We start from the raw sequence: 22230 nt of genomic DNA, 5'->3' as shown, positions 1-22230 counted from the left end.
GCAGGGAGCTCGGCTTGCTTGTGTTTGTTGCAGGGCTTCGGGGTAATCTGGTATTGTCTGGGTGTTTTTTGAGGCCTCGGGGTCATGCTCTCTGCATCTCTGAGGGGAGAGATCCTCCACATCCTTCCTGTGTGAGTGTTTGTGTGTGCATGCTGCCCCACACAGCCCACTCTCTTTGCTCTTTGACTCCAATGGCCATATAAGGCAGCCAGCACCATGGAAACCGCAGGGCTTGAATAGCAGTGTCAAATCCCTGGGAGCACACACACATACACACACACAGACAGACTTCCCCCTCCCCCTCTGCACACACTCTCCCTCCCTCCCTCTCTTGCTTTGCTTGATCTCTCTCTCTCAAACACACACAAATAGGTTGGATGAAAACAGACAAGGGGAAAGAGGGACGAGGAGGAGAAATAAAAAAAAAAGCCAACGCTGAGAAATCCGGCCTGTCTCCGGCTGTGGCCATTTTCTTCAATCATAATTTGATTTGTGGACTCTGAAGCCTGAGAGAGAGCGAAGAGAGGGGGGGAGAGCAGCACCCGTCCTTCCACCCCCACCTCCTGTTTGCCTGAGCCATAGGGAAAGGCTTTACACACACACACACTCACACACGGACGAGAAGCAGCACAGGGCTAGGCCGCAAGTCATTAGTTCTTGGTGGGCAAGCACTGACAAAAGGCTGGAGGAGAGGAGCCCGCATGAGTGCCTGGAGAGCAACCACAGGAACTATGGAGGGCTGAGCACACCGACGCACTCCTCGTTTTCTTGGTTTTGTTTTTATGTTTTGGGAAAGGAAGCAGCTCAAAGGATATCGTCACAAGCGAGCACCACAACCAGCAGGGACGAGAGTGATCACTTCCTTGTGTTGAGGAGCTACTTGTGTATTTTGGAGGTCGGTCCACGTCGCCTCGTCTGCTGCTGCGGCTTGCAGCTGGCAGTGCCTTGAAGACCACATGAGAGTGATGTTGTTGTTGTGCGGACATCAGTGTGTTTTCGCCTGATCTGGAATGTCTTCATCGTGGGTCACAATGCTGCCGCTGAGAGGATTACAGCAGAATAGGAGAGCTGTGTCTGCGCTCTCAGCCTCGGCGCATGGAGGGAAGATCTAGAGCGAGAAAAGGATTTATTTCCCAGTGAGGGAAGGCAGAGACACGTTAACGTTGAGGTAAGCTTGGTGTCGTTTCTCTAAGGATTTAGAGTGGATCTTAAGGTAGAGTTATACGAGGAATAGCTGGTGTGAGCAGAGGCAAATTCAGTGTGAGGGGTGCTTTAAGAGGGGTGGTCAGAGCCTCTCCAGGCATGTGCTAAGGCGAGCTACACCGAGGTCCTTTTTCAGCCATTACTGTTGCTACAGAGACAGAGCTGGGAGTGCATGTGTGAGAGTGCAGCCGTGTGGTGCAGGAGATTTTTCACCTCTTGTCATTTGCAAACCTTTTCAGCCTCTTTCAGGAGTGTATGTTTGACTCATTGTTTCCTGTGAAAAGGTTCCCCAGCTGAAGCGTGAGACCGTTCGACCGGGCAGGCTCCTCTTAAACCATCTCAGGAATCGGTCCGAGGAGAAGGACAAAAACAACAAACAGCTGGAGGAGAAGAGAGAGGACGGAGAGGAAAAGAAAAGGGGGAATTGAAATCCACAGGCATGCAAAACTAAAAGTTGCCACACTGAGACTGTTTCCAGGTCATAGTGGAGTGGGAGGAGACTGAGCTGCTCTTGTTTTTTCTGCCAAACACCCTCCTCCTCCTCCTCAATGCTACAGCCTATTTTTTTCTCATTGACATCTGCTTGTTTGGCCTGAGGACTTTTATTTTCTCACTTCTGCAATTATAAAACCATCGAGAGACTTAATTAACAAATGAGAGCACAGGCAAGCAGAGAATCCTGATTCTCTCAAGGTGAGGGGAAACACACTTTGGACTTTATTTTTTTTAATTCTTTATATATTGATGTTACCTTGACAGCAGCCAGACATCTTGGCCGCCTGTCCCATTTTCTTCTGCCGTGGTTCGGTAACCAAGCGATGGCCATGGTGAGTGGGGGCTGGGGAGATCCCAATGGGGGCACCAACGGCTTGGGGGACAAGAGCTACCTGAGGGGGGAGGAGGAGGACGGCTCTCCGCAGGCGGGAGGCAGCGACATGGAGGCCGGAGACGATGACAAGTCCTGCGTGGTGGACTGCGTGGTGTGTGGGGACAAGTCCAGCGGGAAACATTACGGCGTGTTCACGTGCGAGGGCTGCAAGAGCTTCTTCAAGAGGAGCGTTAGACGCAACCTCAGCTACACATGCAGGTGAGAGGGGCATTGTGGGTAATTTCCCTTTTGTTTATTGATAGTGTGGTGATTAGGAAAACGGTGAAACAGTTGTAGCGTTTTCAGTTACAAACTCTTTCTACATGACGTATGTCTGCCATTTTTGTAGTTTTTATATCAGTTGTAATATTTTTTAACACAGTGGTGATAATTGCTGAATGAATCATGCAGAGGATCAGATAACTTTGTGCAGAGCTGCTACAGACAGCAACATGTCATTGTGTGGGTAAAACAATCAGTCAGGAAACCACAAACACAACATTTACTTTATTAAAGGTGTCTTTATGATTGCTGAAACAATTCATCAATCAACAAAAAATCTTAAGCAATGTCAGAGGATCTGTGACAAAACTTGAGACCCCTTTCTCTCCTATATCCTCCTGAGACCCTGTGTCCTCATATAAGGACATAACATTTTGAGTTTCCTGCACTTTATTCTTCATTCTGCTGAACTTAGACTTGTTGTCCTTGTTTGTGGACATGTTTACGCCCAGTCTGCAGCTGATCCTGACACTAAAGTGGACAAAGTACAAAACCTGATCAAATTTTATGGTTGAAACTTGTTTGTTTGTGCTAAATAACATCTGGAGTTTGATATGGAACAAATTTGACCAATTTAAACAATAGGAACAAGCTAAGATGCTTATAATTAGGAAGTACATGTTGGGACTAAATTGTCATCTTGTTTGAGGACAGTACGGAGCAGGAAAAATTGAATACAGTTACAAAATGAACAAATCACAAGGCTTTCAGGTATGTTGCATTATTTGCAATTTCGTTTTTGCGCAGCTATGTTCATGAACAGTTTTGAACAGCTGAACAACAATGTTCAAGTATTGAAATAAACTGTTTAATAAATTGTTACACACTTGTGTCTATTTAAAATAAACCCATCATCCCCATGTGAGGACATATTTTTTTCCCCAAAACTACTTCCTGTTCAAAGATAATGCCAAAACTACTTCTTGTTCAAAGATAATGCTTAGTTTTTTTTATACTTATCAGATCCTACATTTCAAATACCTCGGAGAAATGAAAAATGCATAGCAAACACAAGCTGGAGTCTCAGGAGGATAGTAAATCTTTAACTTAGATAGACAACTAATTTGCTCATTAGCTCTCATATTCCCTTGTCTTCATTTTTTAAATGCCCCTTCTCCTCTTCTTTATCACTTCTTCCACTCAAGAAAGTGTGATTTGTAGCCACTAGGACACATGGGAAGGAAGGTGGGTTGGAGGGTGTTTTCGGGGCGATTGGTGGGTAATGTTAATGTGTTTGTTTCTATGTTTGTTTATAACATTCCAGAGGCTGTCAAACTTCTGTTTTGCAGTCAGCACCTGCACTGTCTATTACTTGCTGAAGTCTGTTAAATAAATATATTTTAAAGATATTTAGCAACTATTTTGATGATCATTGGAGTAATATTTCAAGCTGTAGTACCAAGCATTGGTGCAGGTTTTAGGGGTGATGCAGGGGACATGACCTGCTGAATAAAAACAGAAAAGTAGCCGACGATAAATTGATGCAGAAAAGGCACAAATTCGTGCATCAGAATGCAGGAAATTAAATGTTTGAGGCTCAAAATTTCCTTACTCCATTTCATGTGTCCCCCACCTACTGTGGAAACAAAACCTACGCTCCTGATGTCAAGCTTTGTCTGGTTGGAGCCGCTATGATGAGAGAATTTTATATTTTTATAGTCTTGTACTGAGTATCTTTGTGTTTTGGACTCATAACAAAGACATAGGATGGGGGGGCACATATGGGTCCTTCCACAGGAAGTTTTCAGCATTACACACTCAATTTCGTGCATTCTGGTGAATTTCTATGCACCAATTTGTGACCTTTCTTCATTAATTTATGGTGGAAGTGTCTTTTATTTCATCAAAATAAAAGTCCTCAGCTACTTTCATGTTTTTATTGAAGGACAAGTGTCCCTACCCCAAAATCTACACCTATGTCTGGCATTTTAGCTTGAAAAATTACTCCAATGATTATCAAATAGTTGCCAGATAGAACAAGTGAGCTGAACACGTTACCTTCAGCTTTCAGGACAAACAATTAACTGTTAAATTGAGAGAATCGTGGCAGCACTAAAGTTAATTGCAGCCTTGCTTTGCTACAGTATAATGTTTGAAAAGAACCATTAATGAAGGTGTCTCTATAATTGAGAGCTATATCCACATTCACACCATCACACAAAGACTTCCATTGATGATAATAATAATATAGGGAAATTAACTGTATAAATGACCCTATTTACTGTTGATGACTCAGCACGCCACAAGCATTGTAGCTCCGTAATTATGATGTTGAGTTTAGGGCTGCGATTAACAATTCTTTTCAATGTCTGTACGTCTTTACAGTGAATTGATTAATAATTTAAGTCTGTGAAATGTCACTGAATAAAGGAAAAACTACCCATTATCATTTCCTAGAAGTCAAGTTGATGTCTTCTCACTGCAAGGAACTGCACGGAACTCATCACTTTTGGGGCGTTGGAACCAGAAAATATTTGGCACGTTTCTCTTGAAAAATGGTTGAAATGAGTGGTTATCAAAAAAAAAAGCTGCAGTTTTTTCTTTCCATCATCTCAGTGATTAATCAGCTAATCGCATTCACATTAATTAAGCTGAATAACAATGAAAGAGTTTGTTGTTATGATATATGATAGAAAGCAGATGATTGTATCATTCAGGGTTATTTCTAAGCATGATAACGCTGCCTGTAGCCTCATGGTAAATCTGATGCAATATTAATGTTGACGAGCACTTTAAGACGGAAGTGTTGGCTGCAGATACATAAATAATCAATATTACAGCTTTTTATATACATTTAAATGTTTTACACAGACTTTGCATCACTGAGTAGTCAAGTTGGTTACACATTTGTCATTAGGTTTAGATGATCATCTGTGAGTAAAATCAGAAAAGCAGGTGAAAGCAGATCTCACAGTCTGACACCTGCAGTAAATCTGACTGTCACAGCATGAGTGCAAACCAAGGTTATTATAGTTAACAAAAAATTAAAACTAGGTTTGAAAAAATATTTTAGTGAAATTAAATAAAAATAAAAACTAGACTTAAGAGAAAAACAACAACTAACAGACATAAAACTGTGTACTTAAAAACTAAGAAATAGAACAAAAAATACAGGAAAGGTGTTTGTCAATTTGGACAACTAAAACTAAACATTTTTAAACGATAAAACCTAAATTAATACAAACAAACATGATGTGGAAACCAAACTATAATAATTCTGGTGAAAAATTATTAATTTCAACTTCTAAAACTCAAAGAAAGTTAAATAAATCACATATACACTAATAATAATTTGTTTTTGTTCTCAGGTCAAACAGAGAGTGTCAGATCGACCAGCACCACAGGAACCAGTGCCAGTACTGTCGACTGAAGAAGTGTTTTCGTGTTGGCATGCGCAAAGAAGGTATCTGTCTACCCTGATCCATAAATCCACCCTCCACTTTGATCCCCTGGAAAGGACTAGAGACCTTGTGGGTCACACTGTCATTGGACACGTGCAATGTCTGCAACCGAATTGATATCAAAAATGAAAAGAGCCTGAGAGAGTCGTTCCATTACTTCAATCAGCTGCTCTTAGAACATAAAAAAATCAATCATAGTTAAATTAGCCTTTGTCATTATCTTGCTGCTTCTGCTATGAGCTCTACAGTGCAGAGAAAATGGCACACATGGCTGTCTAGGCCCTATCATGGCAAAGCAAGCCATGCGTGTCAGCTCAATGCCATGTACTAAGTGGCTTAATCTAGTGCTTGTGTAAGAGTGACTGAGAGGGATACAGTGCTAAGACACCTGCGTCCCAGAGCCTTAAGCCTCTGGTTGAAGCTGCAGAAACCCTCTGCCTCGTTGGCTCCATCAGGCAGAATCCAATATAGGGATTTCACCTTAAGTGGCACAGCCCAAGTGAGGCATCATTCAACGTCATGCCGATAGATACACAGAAACAAATCATGTGGTTAAGGCGGAGCTTTGTTTAAAAACAAGGGGATCTGATATGTCTTTGAGCTGCGTTTTCCTCCATAGTCACAAATCGTAAAGCATCCTAATGAGACACATTACGGCTCCCTGCAGAGACATTGACCACCTCCACAGAGAGGTCAGAGGTCAGGGTTAGCTACAGAGCAACATTCCTGGAACTGGGGTGTTTTCAGTGTCTTGCTCAAGGACACCGAAGCAGAACAGATCATTATCACATGAATTCATATCCCCAAATGATCTTCTCTGCTGCCTCTGTTTGGGCTGTAACACTGTCTTTCACAGCTACGGTGCTCTCTCTGCACTAAAGGCCAATTCATAGTTTACGCATTTGCATGTTTGCGAGGATCCGCTTTGGTACGCATGATGTCAAAGGTATCATCCTCCCATGTCTGTAACTGTCTGCGTGGACCCCTTCGTGGATATCCTCACGCAGCCCATATTTTGTCACTGCACAGATTGTATGTGTTGCAAGCGGACAGACCATACATGCTCCAATTACAAAACAGAATCTCTTGTTCCACACTTAGTCCGAAAGATTACAGTCAAGCCAGCTGCAGCCACCATACCGCAGTGAAGTTAGTTTTAAGTTGGATATTCGAAAGACATTCACTCTGGAACCAGCGTTGTCTTCGTAGTTTAACTTTCACCGATGCTAAGCGTAGGAGGATGATGCGCTTAACTCCCAAGACCCCTGTTTAATGCTGGGTGACCCTCAAGTTGTACTATGAGTGAAACCAGGTGTGCGACCGTGTGACAGCAGCTGTCCACAGAAAATATGTCCAAGCCTTAAGTGATGTTCTTTTCTCATCTTTTTTCTTTTTTTTGAGTAGAAAATTAAAGGAATACTTCACCCACAAAAGGATCATTTGATCAGTTACTCACCCTGTGTTACGTTGAATTTGTGAAGGAAATATTTTTCTGGCATGCCTCCCCAGTGAACGAAGAATCCAAAAACTGAAAATTCCTAATCAACTGGAGTAAAAGAGGGCTGCGTTTAACACAACTTATGCAGTATAATCCAAGTCTCATTTATCCAGTCGTATGCTCAGTGCTTCCCAAACACATGCATTTTTGCATGCTTGAACTCTGCTTAATAAAATGCACGAGTGTTTTAAACAGTAACGTTTTAGCAACAATGCATGAGTTTACGAATGGATAAATAAGACCTGGATTATATTGCAGGAGTTGTGTGAGAGTTAGCAAACAGATGTTTTGATACAGTTTGCTGTTGTTAAACGCAGCCCCCTTTTACTCTAATTCATCAAGAGTTCTCTCTGTTTTTGTATTCGTCGTTCACTGTGGAGGCACGTGACAAAAACAAAGTATTCTTGAATTAAATTGAACACGGGGTGAGTAACTGACATACAAATGATCAATATGTGGGTGAACTATTCCTTTAATGTTCTGTGTGTATGATTGGGGAACACTACGGTTACTGCAATAGGATGTTGTAATTTTCCTCCAGAATTAATATTTCAGAGGTTTAAAATTTGAATGGAGACTAAATTCTTGTCTCAGAGTCTTTGTTTTATTTCCTCAGATAACCTTCATCTAGCCTGACAAGCACAAGAATATTTCTCTGCACTGTCACGCTCTTCTTGAATCAGTCTTGGCTCAATTGTGCCTCCTTTAATCTTGAAGAATAGCATCCTAATCGGGTCAAGCCTGTCCGTTGATAATCTGACACACACTGCTGGCTGAACTCAGTTTTAAGTTTTCTTTCTCTCTGTTTTCTTCTCCAAATCCCCGCGTCCTTCACCGTTTTCTCCTCTCTTTATCTTCTCCTCCTCGTTACCCTCACTTCCATCTCCGCTCTGTCTTCTGTCCTTTCCCCCTCCTCTCCTCTCCTCTCCTCTCCTCTCCTCTCCTCCCCCTTTGTCCCCCAACCAAACTACAGCAGTTCAACGCGGTCGCATCCCACCTCAGCCGAGCCTCAGCCCCTCCATCACGCCAATAGGTGGCGCCAGCGGCCTTGGAGGGGGCGAGTTCTATAACAACAACAACAATGGAGGAAGTGGTGGAGGTCAGCCGGTGTCAGAGCTCATCTCCCAGCTGCTGCGAGCCGAACCGTACCCCAGCAGTCGGTTTGGGCACCAGTACAACCAACAGGCCGGACCGGATAACGCCATGGGGATCGATAACATCTGTGAATTGGCTGCCAGGCTACTCTTCAGCACCGTGGAGTGGGCCAGAAACATCCCTTATTTCCCTGAGCTGCCCGTGTCAGACCAGGTTAGTAAATTAGCTTGAATTTCAAAAGTGGTTTGACGTGTTTGGATGCAGTTATTCCTTTGTTATCAGATTACAGTCTTGAAAATGTAGGAGAGAAGCAGGATAGGCCGTTTACATCAAAACATAAATACACAATGACTACTGTGAACATTAAAAATGGATGGCAACAGTGTAGGTCAATCTGATTAACACACTAACCGATCTGCAGGTGGCCCTGCTGAGGCTGAGCTGGAGCGAGCTGTTTATCCTCAACGCGGCCCAGTCGGCCCTGCCGCTCCACATGGCTCCCTTGTTGGCCGCGGCTGGCTTCCACTCCTCGCCCATGTCTGCAGAGCGCGTGGTGTCCTTCATGGACCAGGTGAGGGTGTTCCAGGACCAGGTGGACAAGCTGACCAGGCTGCAGGTGGACTCGGCTGAGTACAGCTGTCTCAAGGCCATCGCACTGTTCTCACCAGGTGATTGTTGCTGCTCTGCTGTTTTATCTGCTGTTACTGTGACAGAATGTGCTGCAAAACCATCCCAGCCGCCTTTGACAGGGAACTCCAACAATAAAAGGGACAGTTCGTCCTCAGTCTAGATTGTTTTGGTGTGAGTTGCTGAGTGTTGGAAATATCGCCTGTAGAGATGTCTGCCTTCTCTCCAACTAGATGGCACTCGGCTCTAAGCACTAAAAAATACATTTGAAAAACTCAACAGCAATGTCTCTTTCTGGAAATCATGACCCGGTTACTCAAGATAATCCACAGACCTTGTTGTGAGCAGTTTCATGTAGGAACTATTTTCTTTCTACCAACCTACACCCGCCAACCGTATCACCACGCAGAAGGAAGCATGCATCTACTCATGGATTAGAGGCCCGTGACAGTGCAAGATTTAAACATTAATGACGTCCTCCTTGGATGAGCTGAAACGTTCTCTAGCTCAGTGGTGCTAGGTGAGCTAGCAGTGGGTGCAAGCCTCTCTAGCATCTCCAAAAAAACTTGATCCTTCATTTCCCATAATGCAAATCAATAGCATCTTTCATCCGACCCTTCTTTCCTGATAAACACTCGAATCTTTCCAACTCCACACCTGCATTTTTTAACACAAGCTTGTCACCCACCCAAACGCCATTGCAGACCAAGTACACCCCTCATAGCAATAGCACTCCTCGATGGCAGTGGCCCGCCCACAGGATAATGCACCATGCCATACCACAAGAACTGCTCAGGAATGGCCCAATGAGCGTGACAAAGAGCTCAAGGCATCAATTTGGTCTCTAAATTCCCCAGATCCCAATCTGATCAAGCATTCCTGGGACAAAGCAGTACCCCACCTTGCAACCTACAGAAAGGATCTGCCACCAACGCCCTGGTGCTAAACAGGAAAAGATGACCTCTGAAGTGCTGTGTCCATGCCTTGACAGGTCAGAGGCCCCACCATGGAGCGCACTTGGGTCTGACCTGTCGAGGCATGGACACAGCACCTCAGAGGTTGTCCTTTCGTGTTTGAGCTCTTGGTCATGTTCCCTGGGCCACTCCTGAGCAGTTTTATACAGTGTGGTGTGCAGTATGGTGCATTGTGCTGTTAGGAGGTGCACTGCTGACCATGACGGGGTGCACTTGGTCTTTAATGGTGTTTGGGTGGGTGGTGCATGTCAAGTGGCATCCAGATGAATACCAGGAGCCAAGGTTTCCCAGCAGAACACTGCATTGTAATGAGATGATCGATAACAATTCACTTAACCTGTTGGCAGTTGAAATGTTTTGGCTGAGCTGTGTTTTAGTGTGAGGAGAACTGCAGGTAAATCTGCAACCTTAATCTGGGAATTCATCTCCTATGGCACCATCTCCTGGCTCATTAATGAAAATGCAATAATGCACAATGTGCTGTATAATTTAGTGCTGTCACTGATCATTATGCAGCACTGTGCATTTCAAGACTTTTAAAGTGGGCTCCCTAAACAAATTACTCAGTAGATCTGCCTCATCCAAAAGAATTCAGATCCTTTGAAAGCTAAATGAGCACTTCCTGTCTTTCTTTACAATCCTAAGATCAGGGTTAATAGGTTTTAAATGTGTTCTTTTTATAGTGCACACATGCTGAGATGCTATATTTGTATGTGTTCCCCTCACGGGCATTTTATCACATTATCTGCTGGGATTTCAACTTTCCTTTCGGCTCATCACGACGCTTTATGTAACCTGCCCACACTATTAAGTAACTGCCTCCTCCTCCTTCCCTTTCAGACGCCTGTGGTCTAACAGACCCAGTCCACGTGGAGTCTCTGCAGGAGAAGGCTCAGGTGGCTCTGACAGAGTACGAGAGGATGCAGTACCCGAGTCAGCCTCAGCGCTTCGGACGCCTGCTCCTGCGCCTCCCTGCCCTGCGCGCCGTTCCCGCCAGCCTCATCTCGCAGCTCTTTTTCATGCGCCTGGTAGGAAAGACACCCATCGAGACGCTGATCCGTGACATGCAGCTCTCCGGAAGCTCAATCAGCTGGCCGTATGTCCCAGGACAGTAGCCCCCTTACGGGCGAGGTCTCCGTCTGGGATTAGTGACGACAAGGACCCACAGGAAACCTCCTGACTCATCACTATCCATCTGTGTGGTTATCAAACTGCAGCGCCAGCTGGCCATCATATGTACTGTACTGAAACCGCTCTATTCCCCCTCATGAAACGAGCCCTCTGTCTCCACGCGGGCCTCCAGCGAAGAGAGGAGCCAGTGCCAGGCTGGATCTGTCTTGTTGCCAGCCCAGTCGTTCTGGTGCCAGGTCTCAGGCCAGAGACCAGCTTTTCATGCTGGGCTCCGATATGGCCACCACAGCCAGTCATGTCACCACCCACATGCCATAGTGACTAAAGACGCCGCAGTTTCATGTAGAGGGCAGCAGCACCCCGCTACAAATACATCTAGAGGACAAAACTGTCCCGCCGCTGAAAGTCAGCAGAACAATTTTCCCCACACTGGGCTCATTTTCCATGGCTCACCATTTGTGATACAGTGACCTTTTTATCCACATAACTGAAAACATTACAGTCTCGTTATTAGTTGGATTTAATGAACGGTGGTGAACTGAGCATAAGACAAAGGAAATGCCTCGTTGTTGAAGAGAAACTTTTGAACTGAGCTGAGAAAGAAGCCAAGGAGTCGATCAAATGGAACAGAAGTGAAATAAAACCAAGGAATAATCACCAAAGTCTATCATATCATCCTCAGAGATGCTTTTTAAACAGAATAATTAGTACACAAAGCAGAGAGAAAGAGCTGAACGGACTCTTGTGACTGACCATCAAGTGAACAATGCATTTAAATTCATTCACAGGGCTCACTGTTGCTGGAGTTAAAGATTTTTTCCAAAAAAAAAAAAGACAAGAAAGCAGCCACAGTTACATGAGAGCGGACTAATACCTCACAAGACATCAGAATGCTTCAGTCTGATCTTTCCTAAACACAAACCTCTGTAAGTGTTGTTCACCAGAAACCGCCTTCTTTTTGACAACTGCCTTGTTATTCATTATGAATTTGGGACACATTATAAAATATGAAATGAGCATCACAAACATTCGTCTTGTATCTTTTTAAAAACAAATCCCCAAAGTGATTTTCACTTGTGTTTTTGAATATGAGTTCTGACTGACTGAATAAGGTGAATTCAGCTATTAAACATTGTTTGTATTTTTTTTTGTATTGAGAGAACGGCAGGCTGACATCAACTCGGGTTCTAGTAAAACAACTCCAGATATAAGAATTAGTGAATAGTTAGTGGTGAGAGAGTTTATAACCAACACTACTAATTGAATACCAGTTTACGTCGATTAATGCTGTTTCTGGGGGTAATAGTCTCCCGAAAAAATGTATTGAAGTGTATATATTGAGGCCAACTTTGTCTTTTTGCATGTTTGAAATGTTGTTTTGGATCTCTGCTAAGTGGAGACTGTTTCTTTTACATTATGTAATTCAAGGTTCATTTAAACATTTAAAGTATTGCTTTCACTGTTAGCTCCTAAATGTTTTTTTCTATATGTATTTACATGAAAATACCTCTGTCATCTGTTTAGATGTCAAAAAAAAGAAGCTTATCTTCATGCCATTACAGCTGATGTGACAGAGATGCTGTTGTGAATGATGTGAGACGACACTGTAATGGATGAAAATCTGGTGGAGAAAAAAAAACTGCACTTGGAGGATTTTAATGCCAAAACATCACGCTATCTGTGAGACGTTAAGAGAAGTTGGGCCCAGATTCGCTGGTCCACCACGATTTACCTCACAGGTGTTTCAAGAGGCGAGTTTACAGAATCAAATTTGAAAGGGAAGAATGATATCAACTCAATACACAACATATTTCAGCATTTAGTGTTTCCACACACACAAAGTTTAAGGATGTAACTCTGCTTCTTGATCTACCGCCGGGCCTTTTGAAAGACATTTGGATATTCTTCTTTTAGACAACAACTCACACACCCATGTCATCGAAGTAAAAAAAAAAGAAAAGAAAAAGATGAATATGCTATTAATGTTTTCTTATCTTTGTGTTACTGAGTTCTTAAGTTTTTAAACTTTCATGTGTATGGCAACGTTATTAAAAGAATCAGAAGATGACGATGTGTCTTTAGTTACGTTTTTGTTTTTCAAATTACTTGAAAAAGTGTTGTAATTACATCTGTATGAAGAATGCCAAATAAACACTGCAACATGTACCATAATTGTAGAAGTGTTTTAATAATGGAAGTTCATTCATTCATTTTCTGTAACTGCTTATCCTGTAGGCTGCTGGAGTCTATCCCAGCTGACATTGGGCAAGAGGTGGGGTACACCCTGGACAGGTCACCAGACTATCACAGGGCTGACACATTCATACTCACATTCACACCTAGGGACAATTTAGAGTCAACAATTAACCTGCATGTCTTTGGACTGTTGGAGGAAGCCGGAGCACCCAGCTGGGGTAATGCTGAAAAATTTCACACCTTCATCTGGTTTGGTTCACTTTCACACTGCACTTTTTAAAGTGGACCAAACTGCCTGGACGACGTCACGCAGTTACAACAGTTGCTCATTTGGGGGCGGTATTTCCCAAAACGACCACTGACCAGGAAGAAAAAAAGCATGAGGAAGAAGAAAACCCAGCTCATCGATTGGCCAAGACCAAAAACGGAAATCCATCCTCTTCAGCCGGCTTGGCCACCATAAAAACAACGGAGCAATAGCCCTCTGACCATATATTAATAAGTGCCTGCACCTCCTCACTACTCCAAGTCTGCCCACGAGACGTTTTCCGACTTTTTTTTTTTTTTTTTACCTCTGCTTCTCCTGGTTCGCACTGCTCTACGTCTCTTCCTCTCTTTGGTTTGCTCGATAGTCTGTTTGCATGTCCCACTGTAAGCGAACCACACTAGGGTTCACTTGCAAGTGAACCGAGACCCCCAGTTTTCAAGCGGACCAGGGTTTGCTCGTGTGGTCCGCACCAGAGTTTGAATGAGCCTTCACGCCATTCCAAACGAACCGAACTATCCGTGGAAGTGGACCAGGGTTCATTTAAAGTGGACCAAATAGCGCCAGTGTGAATGCGTCCAGAAATACTCTGAACCCCAAAACCTGCCAGCGGGTTTGAAAGGTATGTTTCCTTTAACAACTGCCAAAATAACACCTTTTATCAAAACCGGAAACTGTAAATACAGAAATAATGGTTGGATTTTAAAATTTCCAACAGTCTTTTAACACATCATGCGCGACAAACGCTTCCGTCAGGAAACCTAACCAAATCTAAGCTTTCGCCAAAATTAACCATTTGGAAGAAATATTCACATTTATTTCTGTAATCGCTTATTCTGTAGAGGGTCACCAATCCCAGCTGACACTGGGTGAGAGGCAGAGTACACCCTGGACAGGTCACCAGCCTATCACAGGGCTGACACATAGAGACAGACAACCATTCACACTCACATTCACACCTACGGACAATTTAGAGTCACCAATTAACCTGCATGTCTTTGGACTGTGGGAGGAAGCCGGAGTACCTGGAGTAAACCCACAATGACATGGGGAGAACATGCAACTCCACACAGAAGGGCTCCCACTCTGGGTTTGAACCAGAATCCTCTGGCTGTGAGGTCACAATGCTAACCACTGCATCACTGTGCCACCTGATAATGAAAGTCAATTCCAAAAACTGAAGTACGTTAACTGATTATTTATTCACATAATTTTCTCTTTTTCAACCTTCAGTCATGACATTATCTCTGTATAAAAACTGACATTTATTACCTCCCATATTTCAACATCCTGTAACAATTACACATTATTACATTAAAACTGCCACTTAAAGTAAAATCTAACACAAGTTACAACAAATTCAAATGTTACAACCACACAGAGAAGTTTAAACGTAAACACTGGGGTCACAAACAGTTGAGGTTCAGTGAGGCCGGCATGAGGGTCGTGTTGAGCTGAACTGTCACAGTTCAAACAGCAAAGAAATAAAACTGAAGATGGAGGATGAATCCGTGTTTCTTTAGCCAGGTCACACCCCGTCAGTGTTCATCCTCGCTGTTCGGACAGATTATTAAGACGCACACTAACAAAGACCTTGGTCAAAGGTTTTCACCAGACGCTTGATGTGGAAAAGTTTTTGCCGAAGTTCTTTGCACTGCCTCTTCTTTGCTTGATAGTCTGGAGTCTAGAGGGCAAAGAAATTAAAGCAAGTGGATATTAAACATTCAACATTATCAGCAGCAATACCTCTAGTAGACATAGTTGTTTAAAAATTTGCTCATTCACTTTTTTGCATAAAGTTAGATGGATAGAAATCTGATAGAAACTACATTTAGCCATGGGGGGAGGCTAATTTTGTCTATTTTTCACCATCCAGTAGTTTGGAATATGCGCTTGGAACATTACCGGGGCAAAAACCAAACCTGCCAGGTACGTGGCATGTTATGTTAAATATTTAATTAAAAAGACGTATGAACGGCTGAACAAGTCATATGACAATCTGACTGCACATTATGTATGACCATATTTTAACAGAAATGAAATTGACAATGTCTTAAAACTAGATAAACAAGTTTAATCGCAAAAACTCACTTGACAATCAACAGGAAACTGAATTAAAGGAAATAGCTTGTTAGCCTGTTAGCAGCCTATTGGTTAAGCTAGCACACTGTCCTACGGTCTCTTCGAAATCCACCACAAATTTTTTTTAAAGTACTCGAGGCAAATTCTGGACTGAAACATCACGGAGGGGAGGTGTTTCACAGGCACACTGGACATCACGTAGATTCCTATAGGAATGAATGGACTTCCGGTTGACTCGTTTCCATACATGTGTAAGTGGAGACAAGGCGTACAGTGTTGGAGGCGGGGCCAAGAACCAAGAACCATGAAGCTGGTAGCCTCTGCATTTATGGTAAATAAAAGCCCAGCCACTACTTATTATTCTTACTTTATGCCCATCTCCATTAAGAAGAAGTAACATTCTCTGCTAGCTTGATGCTAATGGCAGTACTCAGTGGGTTGCTAAAGTGCCTCTGCTGTTTCACGCCATAATTTTTCCCTTTTTACTCTGTGTGGTAACATCCCTAGAGGAAATATTAAAAACCCTGGGGTGTTGTTGCCGTACAGTTGTCTACGGCAGCAGATCACTCTGTGTTTCTATTGGTCAAAGTGACAGCTGTGACGGGAGAAGTCATGAACGACAAAAAGAAAATCAAACATGCCAGACTTTCTATTGGAATGTCGTGAGGCGTTGCAGACGTGGCGTCGGTTGTCGTCTACCATGACACACTACACAAGATGAAATGATGGATTATCGTGTACGACACTCATTGTTGTTCATGATCCATGCCAACATCATACGTCGTAGTGATGGGAAAAGCAGTTCTTTAGATGTTACTGAATCACTAGAATCAGTTCATTAAAAAGATTTGTTCAAAAGATTCATTCACCGAATCGTTCAGTGCTTGGCAGAAGGAGCCCGACTCACTGAACTGATACACGGCTAAGCTGCTGCTGCGTCTGCCCCGCGCTGGTGAGTCTCATTACTGGCCAGCCTAACGTTTTAAGTTTGTTTATCTGGAAACTAAGTCTGTTAAAACAATGGGGAGGTGTGTGATTATGTTCATGTGGCTTGACTCCTGGCCACATTAGCCATTAACGTAGAGAAAATGGTCCCCATGAAAGTGTATCGCTGAGAAGAAATGATTTGAACCACTCAGGGATCGGGGTTACGTCGTTCACTGAGTGATTCGTACGAACCAGGCATAAGTCCATCACGTGATGCCATCGGGCCCAAAAGTACTGTTTCCACATAGATTTACATTGTGAAAGAGATTCAGATGACATTCAAATGTCAAGAAGAGCCGCACAATTAAATAATTGTATCCCCATTCAAGTTAGCGGAAGGCTAAACCAGAAGTTAGTCTCTCAGCCGGTGTAAATGTGTTTGCTATATGGGCCCAATGATGCAGAAGATCCAGGTAATTTCATATCGTGATAATCAACCTTTTTTGGCTTCATGCGCCTCTGAGCAGCTTTTATAGGAGTTAACAGGGCCCCACCTCTAACCCTGTATCCAGTTGTCTTTATACATCCATTGGTGGGATCCTGCTCATTTCTATGAAAGCTGCTCAGTGGCACAAGAAGCCAAGAATTTGACTTCTCAGGTATAAAATTACCCAGCTCCTCTGCATTGTTTGGCCCATAGTGCAAGCACACTACAGACTTTCACGACAGAGCAGCTAACTTTTGGTTCAGCGTTCCGTCAATCTGAATTGTGTGTCTCTTGTAGAATTTCCAAATGTTATCAAAACGAATGGATCAAATCCTGATAGTGAAACAATCCACTTCATGGGAATTGTGATTAACAAACGTCTCTTTCTTAATGTACATCCATGGGGAAATTGGGCCAAAGGACATCACATGACGACCCTGGACATTGTAATTCCACTAATTAGCAAAGCAAAATTCGCTTCCAAACCTGGTCTCTTCCTTGGGGCTTGGAAATAAGCATAGCTAACTAGCTAGCAAGTTGTTGTTTTAAGAGTGGTTAGATTTAACTTTCCATACAGATTTTCAGGGACAGAGCCTTCAGTGTCCCTCTGGAACTCTCTCCCAGCAGAAATTCATCTTTTGAAAAACTAAAAACCAACCTGTTCACCACGGCCTGAGGACTCAGTTAATCCTGTTATCTTCAGCAAACACTGCTGCCACTATTTTTTGTTTGTGTGTCCTTTGTTTCCGCCATCTGACACTTAAAACATCCTTTGGTACCTTGAGAGGTGCTTTAATAATCCAAGCTATTATTATTTCATCTTCTTTTTCTCCTCATTCTCATTTCAGCAAATGTGAGTGTTATCGATCTGATCATCTAACGTAACTATTCTTTTAATTTCACATTATACGATGAGATCTAATTCCACTCACCTTTTTCAGGTCTTTGAGTCGGTTATATTCGTCTGCCACACCCTGAAAATGGAAATACAAATCATCTCACTGGATTGTGCTGACTTTATAATATATAAACAACATAAAATAATTCAGAGATTGTAATTGTTTCGATTCATCTTCACTGCTTTGTGTTCCTGTGGCCGACCCACAGACTCACACTGAGGCTGACCTGAGCTGTTAGATATAATTAAAAGGCTCAGCTCTGACTGCACACTCTCCTGGCAGCCGGCCCTGAATTTTTCCATTCTGCGCTCCACCCTTCTGTTGTTTTCTACCTGGTACTTCATGGAGTCCTCGTCCAACATGTCCAGCTCTCGGCTCAGCTTGTGCATCTGGTCACTGATGTCATCCATTTCGGCGCAGAGGCTCTTATAGCGGGCAAGATCGGAGTCAAACTCCTTCTTGTACAGGCGGCGCTGCACATCTGAAGTTATCTCTGGGTACAGCCTGAGGTGGGATATTAACATGAAGACATGAAATTGTTATTAAATTTAAATTATTATTGAGGCAGTGGCAGAAAGAGAGGGGGATGAGTGTTCTTTATCGTAACCAGTATTAAATTAAAATAATTATTACAGTTGGCCAACTTGCCTCAAAGACAGCAGTGATGCAGGACAGTATTTGTAGTGTTGCAGCATTTTCTACTCAAATAATATGATTCTCTGTGATACTCTTTCAAGGCAGCGCACACCAGAGGGAAGTAAGGCATCAGCTCAGTCTTCAGTACTTTAATTTGCGTCTTTGAATTTAGCATTTTAATAATAATATTTTAATTTACTAATAATAATCTGTTATCTTACAGAGAGGAAAAGAATCTGAACACTCATTGAAATAAAAAAAGTCTTTCAGTTGGATCACAGTAACTAAAATTATTAATATAAAAGTGTCATAGCAACCTTAACTTTTAGCTTGGGGCGACTGTGATACTACGACAATCTTTTTTTCTCTACATTTATTTTTAAAACTTAAAAATGGCTAGCACCCCTTTAGGGAGTGTTAGTTACTAATAATAGGGGAGGGGGTGGTGCAAAATGGAGGAGGCATGTCAAATAATTTAAGCACTGGAGAGGGACTTGTGTTTTTTTATTTTGGCTTCAGGGAGAGACACAAACCTTTATCAAATTGTGTTTTGTATTTATTTTAAATTCCCTCTGAACGTCCAAACCTGCCAGTGAGGTTGAAAGACATGTTTTCAATAGAAAAAATGCCAAACATACACCATTTATCAAAACCAGAAACTGTAAATACAGAAATTATGGTTGGATTTTTAACTTTCCAACAGTCTTTAAACACATCATGTGTGACAAATCCCTCGACAAAATAGTGATGTTCCATCTAAATCACTTTATTCTATGTAATCAAGTAAGTGTTGAATGCATGAATCAGATCTTGTAAAACGAACAAACAAACAAACAAACAAACAAACATTGTATTCTGTGCTCCTGTGTGCATGACAACAGTGAAAAAAACAAGGCTCTTTTTAACTCCAAGATTTTGTTTTTCCAACTTTTAACTTATAGTCATCAAAGGGTAAGTTTTTAAAATCTAATAATGTTTGCCATACCAAATTATTTATATTGTTCTGGCTGCTGCTGCCACTGTTGTGTGTTAAGCTACGGTTTATTTGGAAAAAGCTTATCAAACAGTTCTGTGTGTAAATTGTGTTGATTTTGTGTGGTAGGATCAATGTAGTCAATAAACTATTAATTCAATAAATGAAAAAAAAAAAGACTCAGTGTGCATATAATGTAAATACACAAACAGAATTGAGATTCACAAATAAAAAGTAGACTCACAAATATCTGTTTGAAAGTTGTGAACATTAAGAAATTTATATTTACATATGCTTTTCACATATTTGTAAATTAAATAAATGTATTCAAAGACATTTTTTATTTGTGGCATTTGTTTGTGTATTTGCAGCTGCATTTTATATATGCTAAATATATTTGTGAGTTTACAAATCTTTTGTGCATTTGTGGAAAGTGTTTTATGCGTACACATTAAACACACAGATTGTTGATCTGTTCACACAAATAATACTGAGACAAATCTACCTCCAGCTTGTGTTATGATGCAATGGGTAAGAAGAATTAAATTTGTTTAAGTAATAACTCTAACTCTCTCCGTGCTGTACATTTGGCATGAATATAAAACAAATATGGTTATTTATGGCGGAGGGATGATTATACATTTACTCAGTCACTCAGGGAGGCTCAAGAAAAAATATTTGTAGCTCCGGGGAGGGTCATGATTAAAAACCCAGCCACTCCCCTCCTCTGATAAACAACAAACAGTCCCTTAGATGTATTGATGCTTTATGTTGTATTTCCTTTAATGAATAACTAAAAGGCACTTTGACTGCCCCTGCGTAGTGTGTGCTGTACACATAAACGTGTCTCGACTCAGATGACAAACACACTAAGACTGCAGTGCTAACTGGCAGCAGAGCAGCGGCCCACCTGTAGAGGTAATTCGTGTGGTCCCGGTCCAGCTCATTGCCGGTGTCTCCGGTGGTGTAACCGGTTTCATACGGGGACTCCATCATCTCCGGAGCAGACGGCCTGGGCTCTGGGTCCTTCCTCTGTTCCTTCTTCACGTGATAAGGAGCAGGTTTCCTGATGCTGACGGTCTCATCTGAGGAGCTGCTGGAGCAAACTGTGACTCTGCTGTTGTGGCTCAGAGGCTCCGCAGCCCCACGGTTACTGTTGTCGGCAGAGAAACTACAGAAAAGCAAGACACACATCAGATGATTGATTGTGCTTGAATGCCTACTTAAAGTTTTATTAATGTGTTCAAATATTTGGTGAAGTGTCTGAAAACATTATATGCAGCTATGGAGTGGAAATTAAGCAAACGTCTTCATGATCCTCTCAAAATAATGAGCTACATACAGCTGATTACTTATTAAATTAAGAAGCGTTTTACTGAACTGAAGCATATTCCAGGCAGAATAAGGACCAAGAGTCAGTGTATACTTGTTTTCCACAAAAGATGTGTGGTGCATTGTTTCAAATGACATTTTGTATGAATAATAAGTTTGAATTCAGCCACAACAGTTAGCCATGAAAACATTTATGCATCTCACACACATTAGCATGAAACAAACAATACAGAAGTAATCTGGCTCCTCGGTTCTGAGCAATATGGAGGTTTTTTTGTTACATGTTTCTCAGCTGCACTTGATTCAATAACTAGGCAGTAGAGTCACCAGAAGAAATGTTGGCATTGTAAGTTTCTGCAAACCACAAATATGTTTCATTTGTTCGTTTCATACGCATCAACCTTTCTAAAGTGATGAATTACATGAGCTACCAAACTGTAGACCACTGTTCGACACCTACAAACGACAAAAACAGCTGTGTTTTAGCGAGTCATAGCTGCGTTTCCAGCAGGTTTTTAGCTACCAGATGTGGCTGCTTTTCAATGACCAGTCGCTGCTTCTCCTGCCAACATAGTGCCACCAAAACCAGGTATTTGAAGCAGAAACATTGTCTTTTTCTAAACATAACCAAGTGGATTTTGCGCCTAAACATAACCACACGTTAACCTCAGTGTTGTTGAAACTGGAATGTATCTGTGGTTTTCAGAAATGTGCAATGCCAACATTTATTCCGGTGATTGGGTTGACTCAGGTGTGACAGAACAAGTGATGACAATGTCAACCATAAAAGAAGAACATGGAACACATGCAGAACATTTCCTTAAAATTGCAACACCCTTAACTATTGTGGAAACAATGTAATCAGTCTAATCAGACCAAGACAGTAAATTATTTAATCAAGCAGTAATGTGGTTTTGGTCAATTGCTCCACTTTTGCAGGATAAAACAGTACACCATTACATATTAGTTAGAACTGAGAACTAAGAAAGACCAAAATCAGAAAAAGGATCATCATATCTGACATGATTTGCTGCATATGTGTTTCTTTTTTTATTATTATTATTATCATCTAATAACTGTCAGGAGAGCAGCCAAACGTTAGGCATCAATCACTGTCGTCACAGAAACTAAGGTGTCTACATTTTAAAGGAACCATGTGTAAGATTCAGAAGGGTTAAGTGGCATTTAGCGGTGAGGACTGTGGATTGCAACAGCTGAAACTTCTCCCAGTTAGGATTGTGAGATTTTCTCTGCTTAAAAACACGGACCCAGTGTTTCAAGTTACAAATCTGTTTCTTCTCCCCTGTGTGGCAGGTTGCAGACAGTTGCTAGCCCAATGTGTGCTCACCTTCTT

The 22230-nt window shown here is 42.1% G+C and overlaps 2 protein-coding genes across 3 annotated transcripts in view; one reads left to right on the top strand and one right to left on the bottom strand.

Moving 5' to 3' along the window:
- The first annotated feature begins 359 nt into the window (after nt 1-359).
- On the top strand, nt 360-13245 carry LOC126383268 (nuclear receptor subfamily 2 group F member 6-like). Of its 2 annotated transcripts, none has more exons than XM_050033777.1 (6): nt 360-1168; nt 1488-2290; nt 5662-5756; nt 8229-8560; nt 8769-9015; nt 10789-13245. In XM_050033777.1, the coding sequence occupies exons 2-6, from the start codon at nt 2022-2024 to the stop codon at nt 11061-11063; spliced, it is 1218 nt and encodes a 405-aa protein (XP_049889734.1). In that variant the 5' UTR covers nt 360-1168; nt 1488-2021; the 3' UTR covers nt 11064-13245. The 2 variants fall into 2 exon arrangements, with proteins under 2 accessions (XP_049889734.1, XP_049889733.1); XM_050033776.1 differs by having other exon boundaries at nt 361-1168; nt 8226-8560.
- The window catches only part of LOC126383269 (uncharacterized), a 35078-nt gene continuing 25872 nt past the window's right edge, over nt 13025-22230 (bottom strand). Inside the window, exons 11-14 of the mRNA XM_050033778.1 lie at nt 20455-20715; nt 18268-18439; nt 17969-18010; nt 13025-15224 (exon numbers count right to left, since the gene is read on the bottom strand). Coding sequence (XP_049889735.1) covers nt 15123-15224; nt 17969-18010; nt 18268-18439; nt 20455-20715 — 577 coding nt within the window. The 3' untranslated portion in view covers nt 13025-15122. The remainder of the gene's footprint in view (nt 15225-17968; nt 18011-18267; nt 18440-20454; nt 20716-22230) is intronic.

The sequence above is a fragment of the Epinephelus moara genome, chromosome 21, assembly GCF_006386435.1.
Source record: "Epinephelus moara isolate mb chromosome 21, YSFRI_EMoa_1.0, whole genome shotgun sequence".
NCBI lineage: Eukaryota > Metazoa > Chordata > Actinopteri > Perciformes > Serranidae > Epinephelus > Epinephelus moara.
Note: the sequence above shows the minus strand (reverse complement) of the source record. Positions and strands in the feature narration are given on the sequence as shown.

What these genes read in the sequence shown, in the direction of transcription:
- LOC126383268 (XM_050033776.1), top strand. Translation starts at nt 2,022, where the DNA reads ATGGCCATGGTGAGTGGGGGCTGGGGAGATCCCAATGGGGGCACCAAC. An exon ending in AACCTCAGCTACACATGCAG is followed by an intron (nt 2,291 to 5,661) that starts GTGAGAGGGGCA and finishes TTTTGTTCTCAG; the next exon opens with GTCAAACAGAGAGTGTCAGA. An exon ending in AGCTGCCCGTGTCAGACCAG is followed by an intron (nt 8,561 to 8,768) that starts GTTAGTAAATTA and finishes ACCGATCTGCAG; the next exon opens with GTGGCCCTGCTGAGGCTGAG.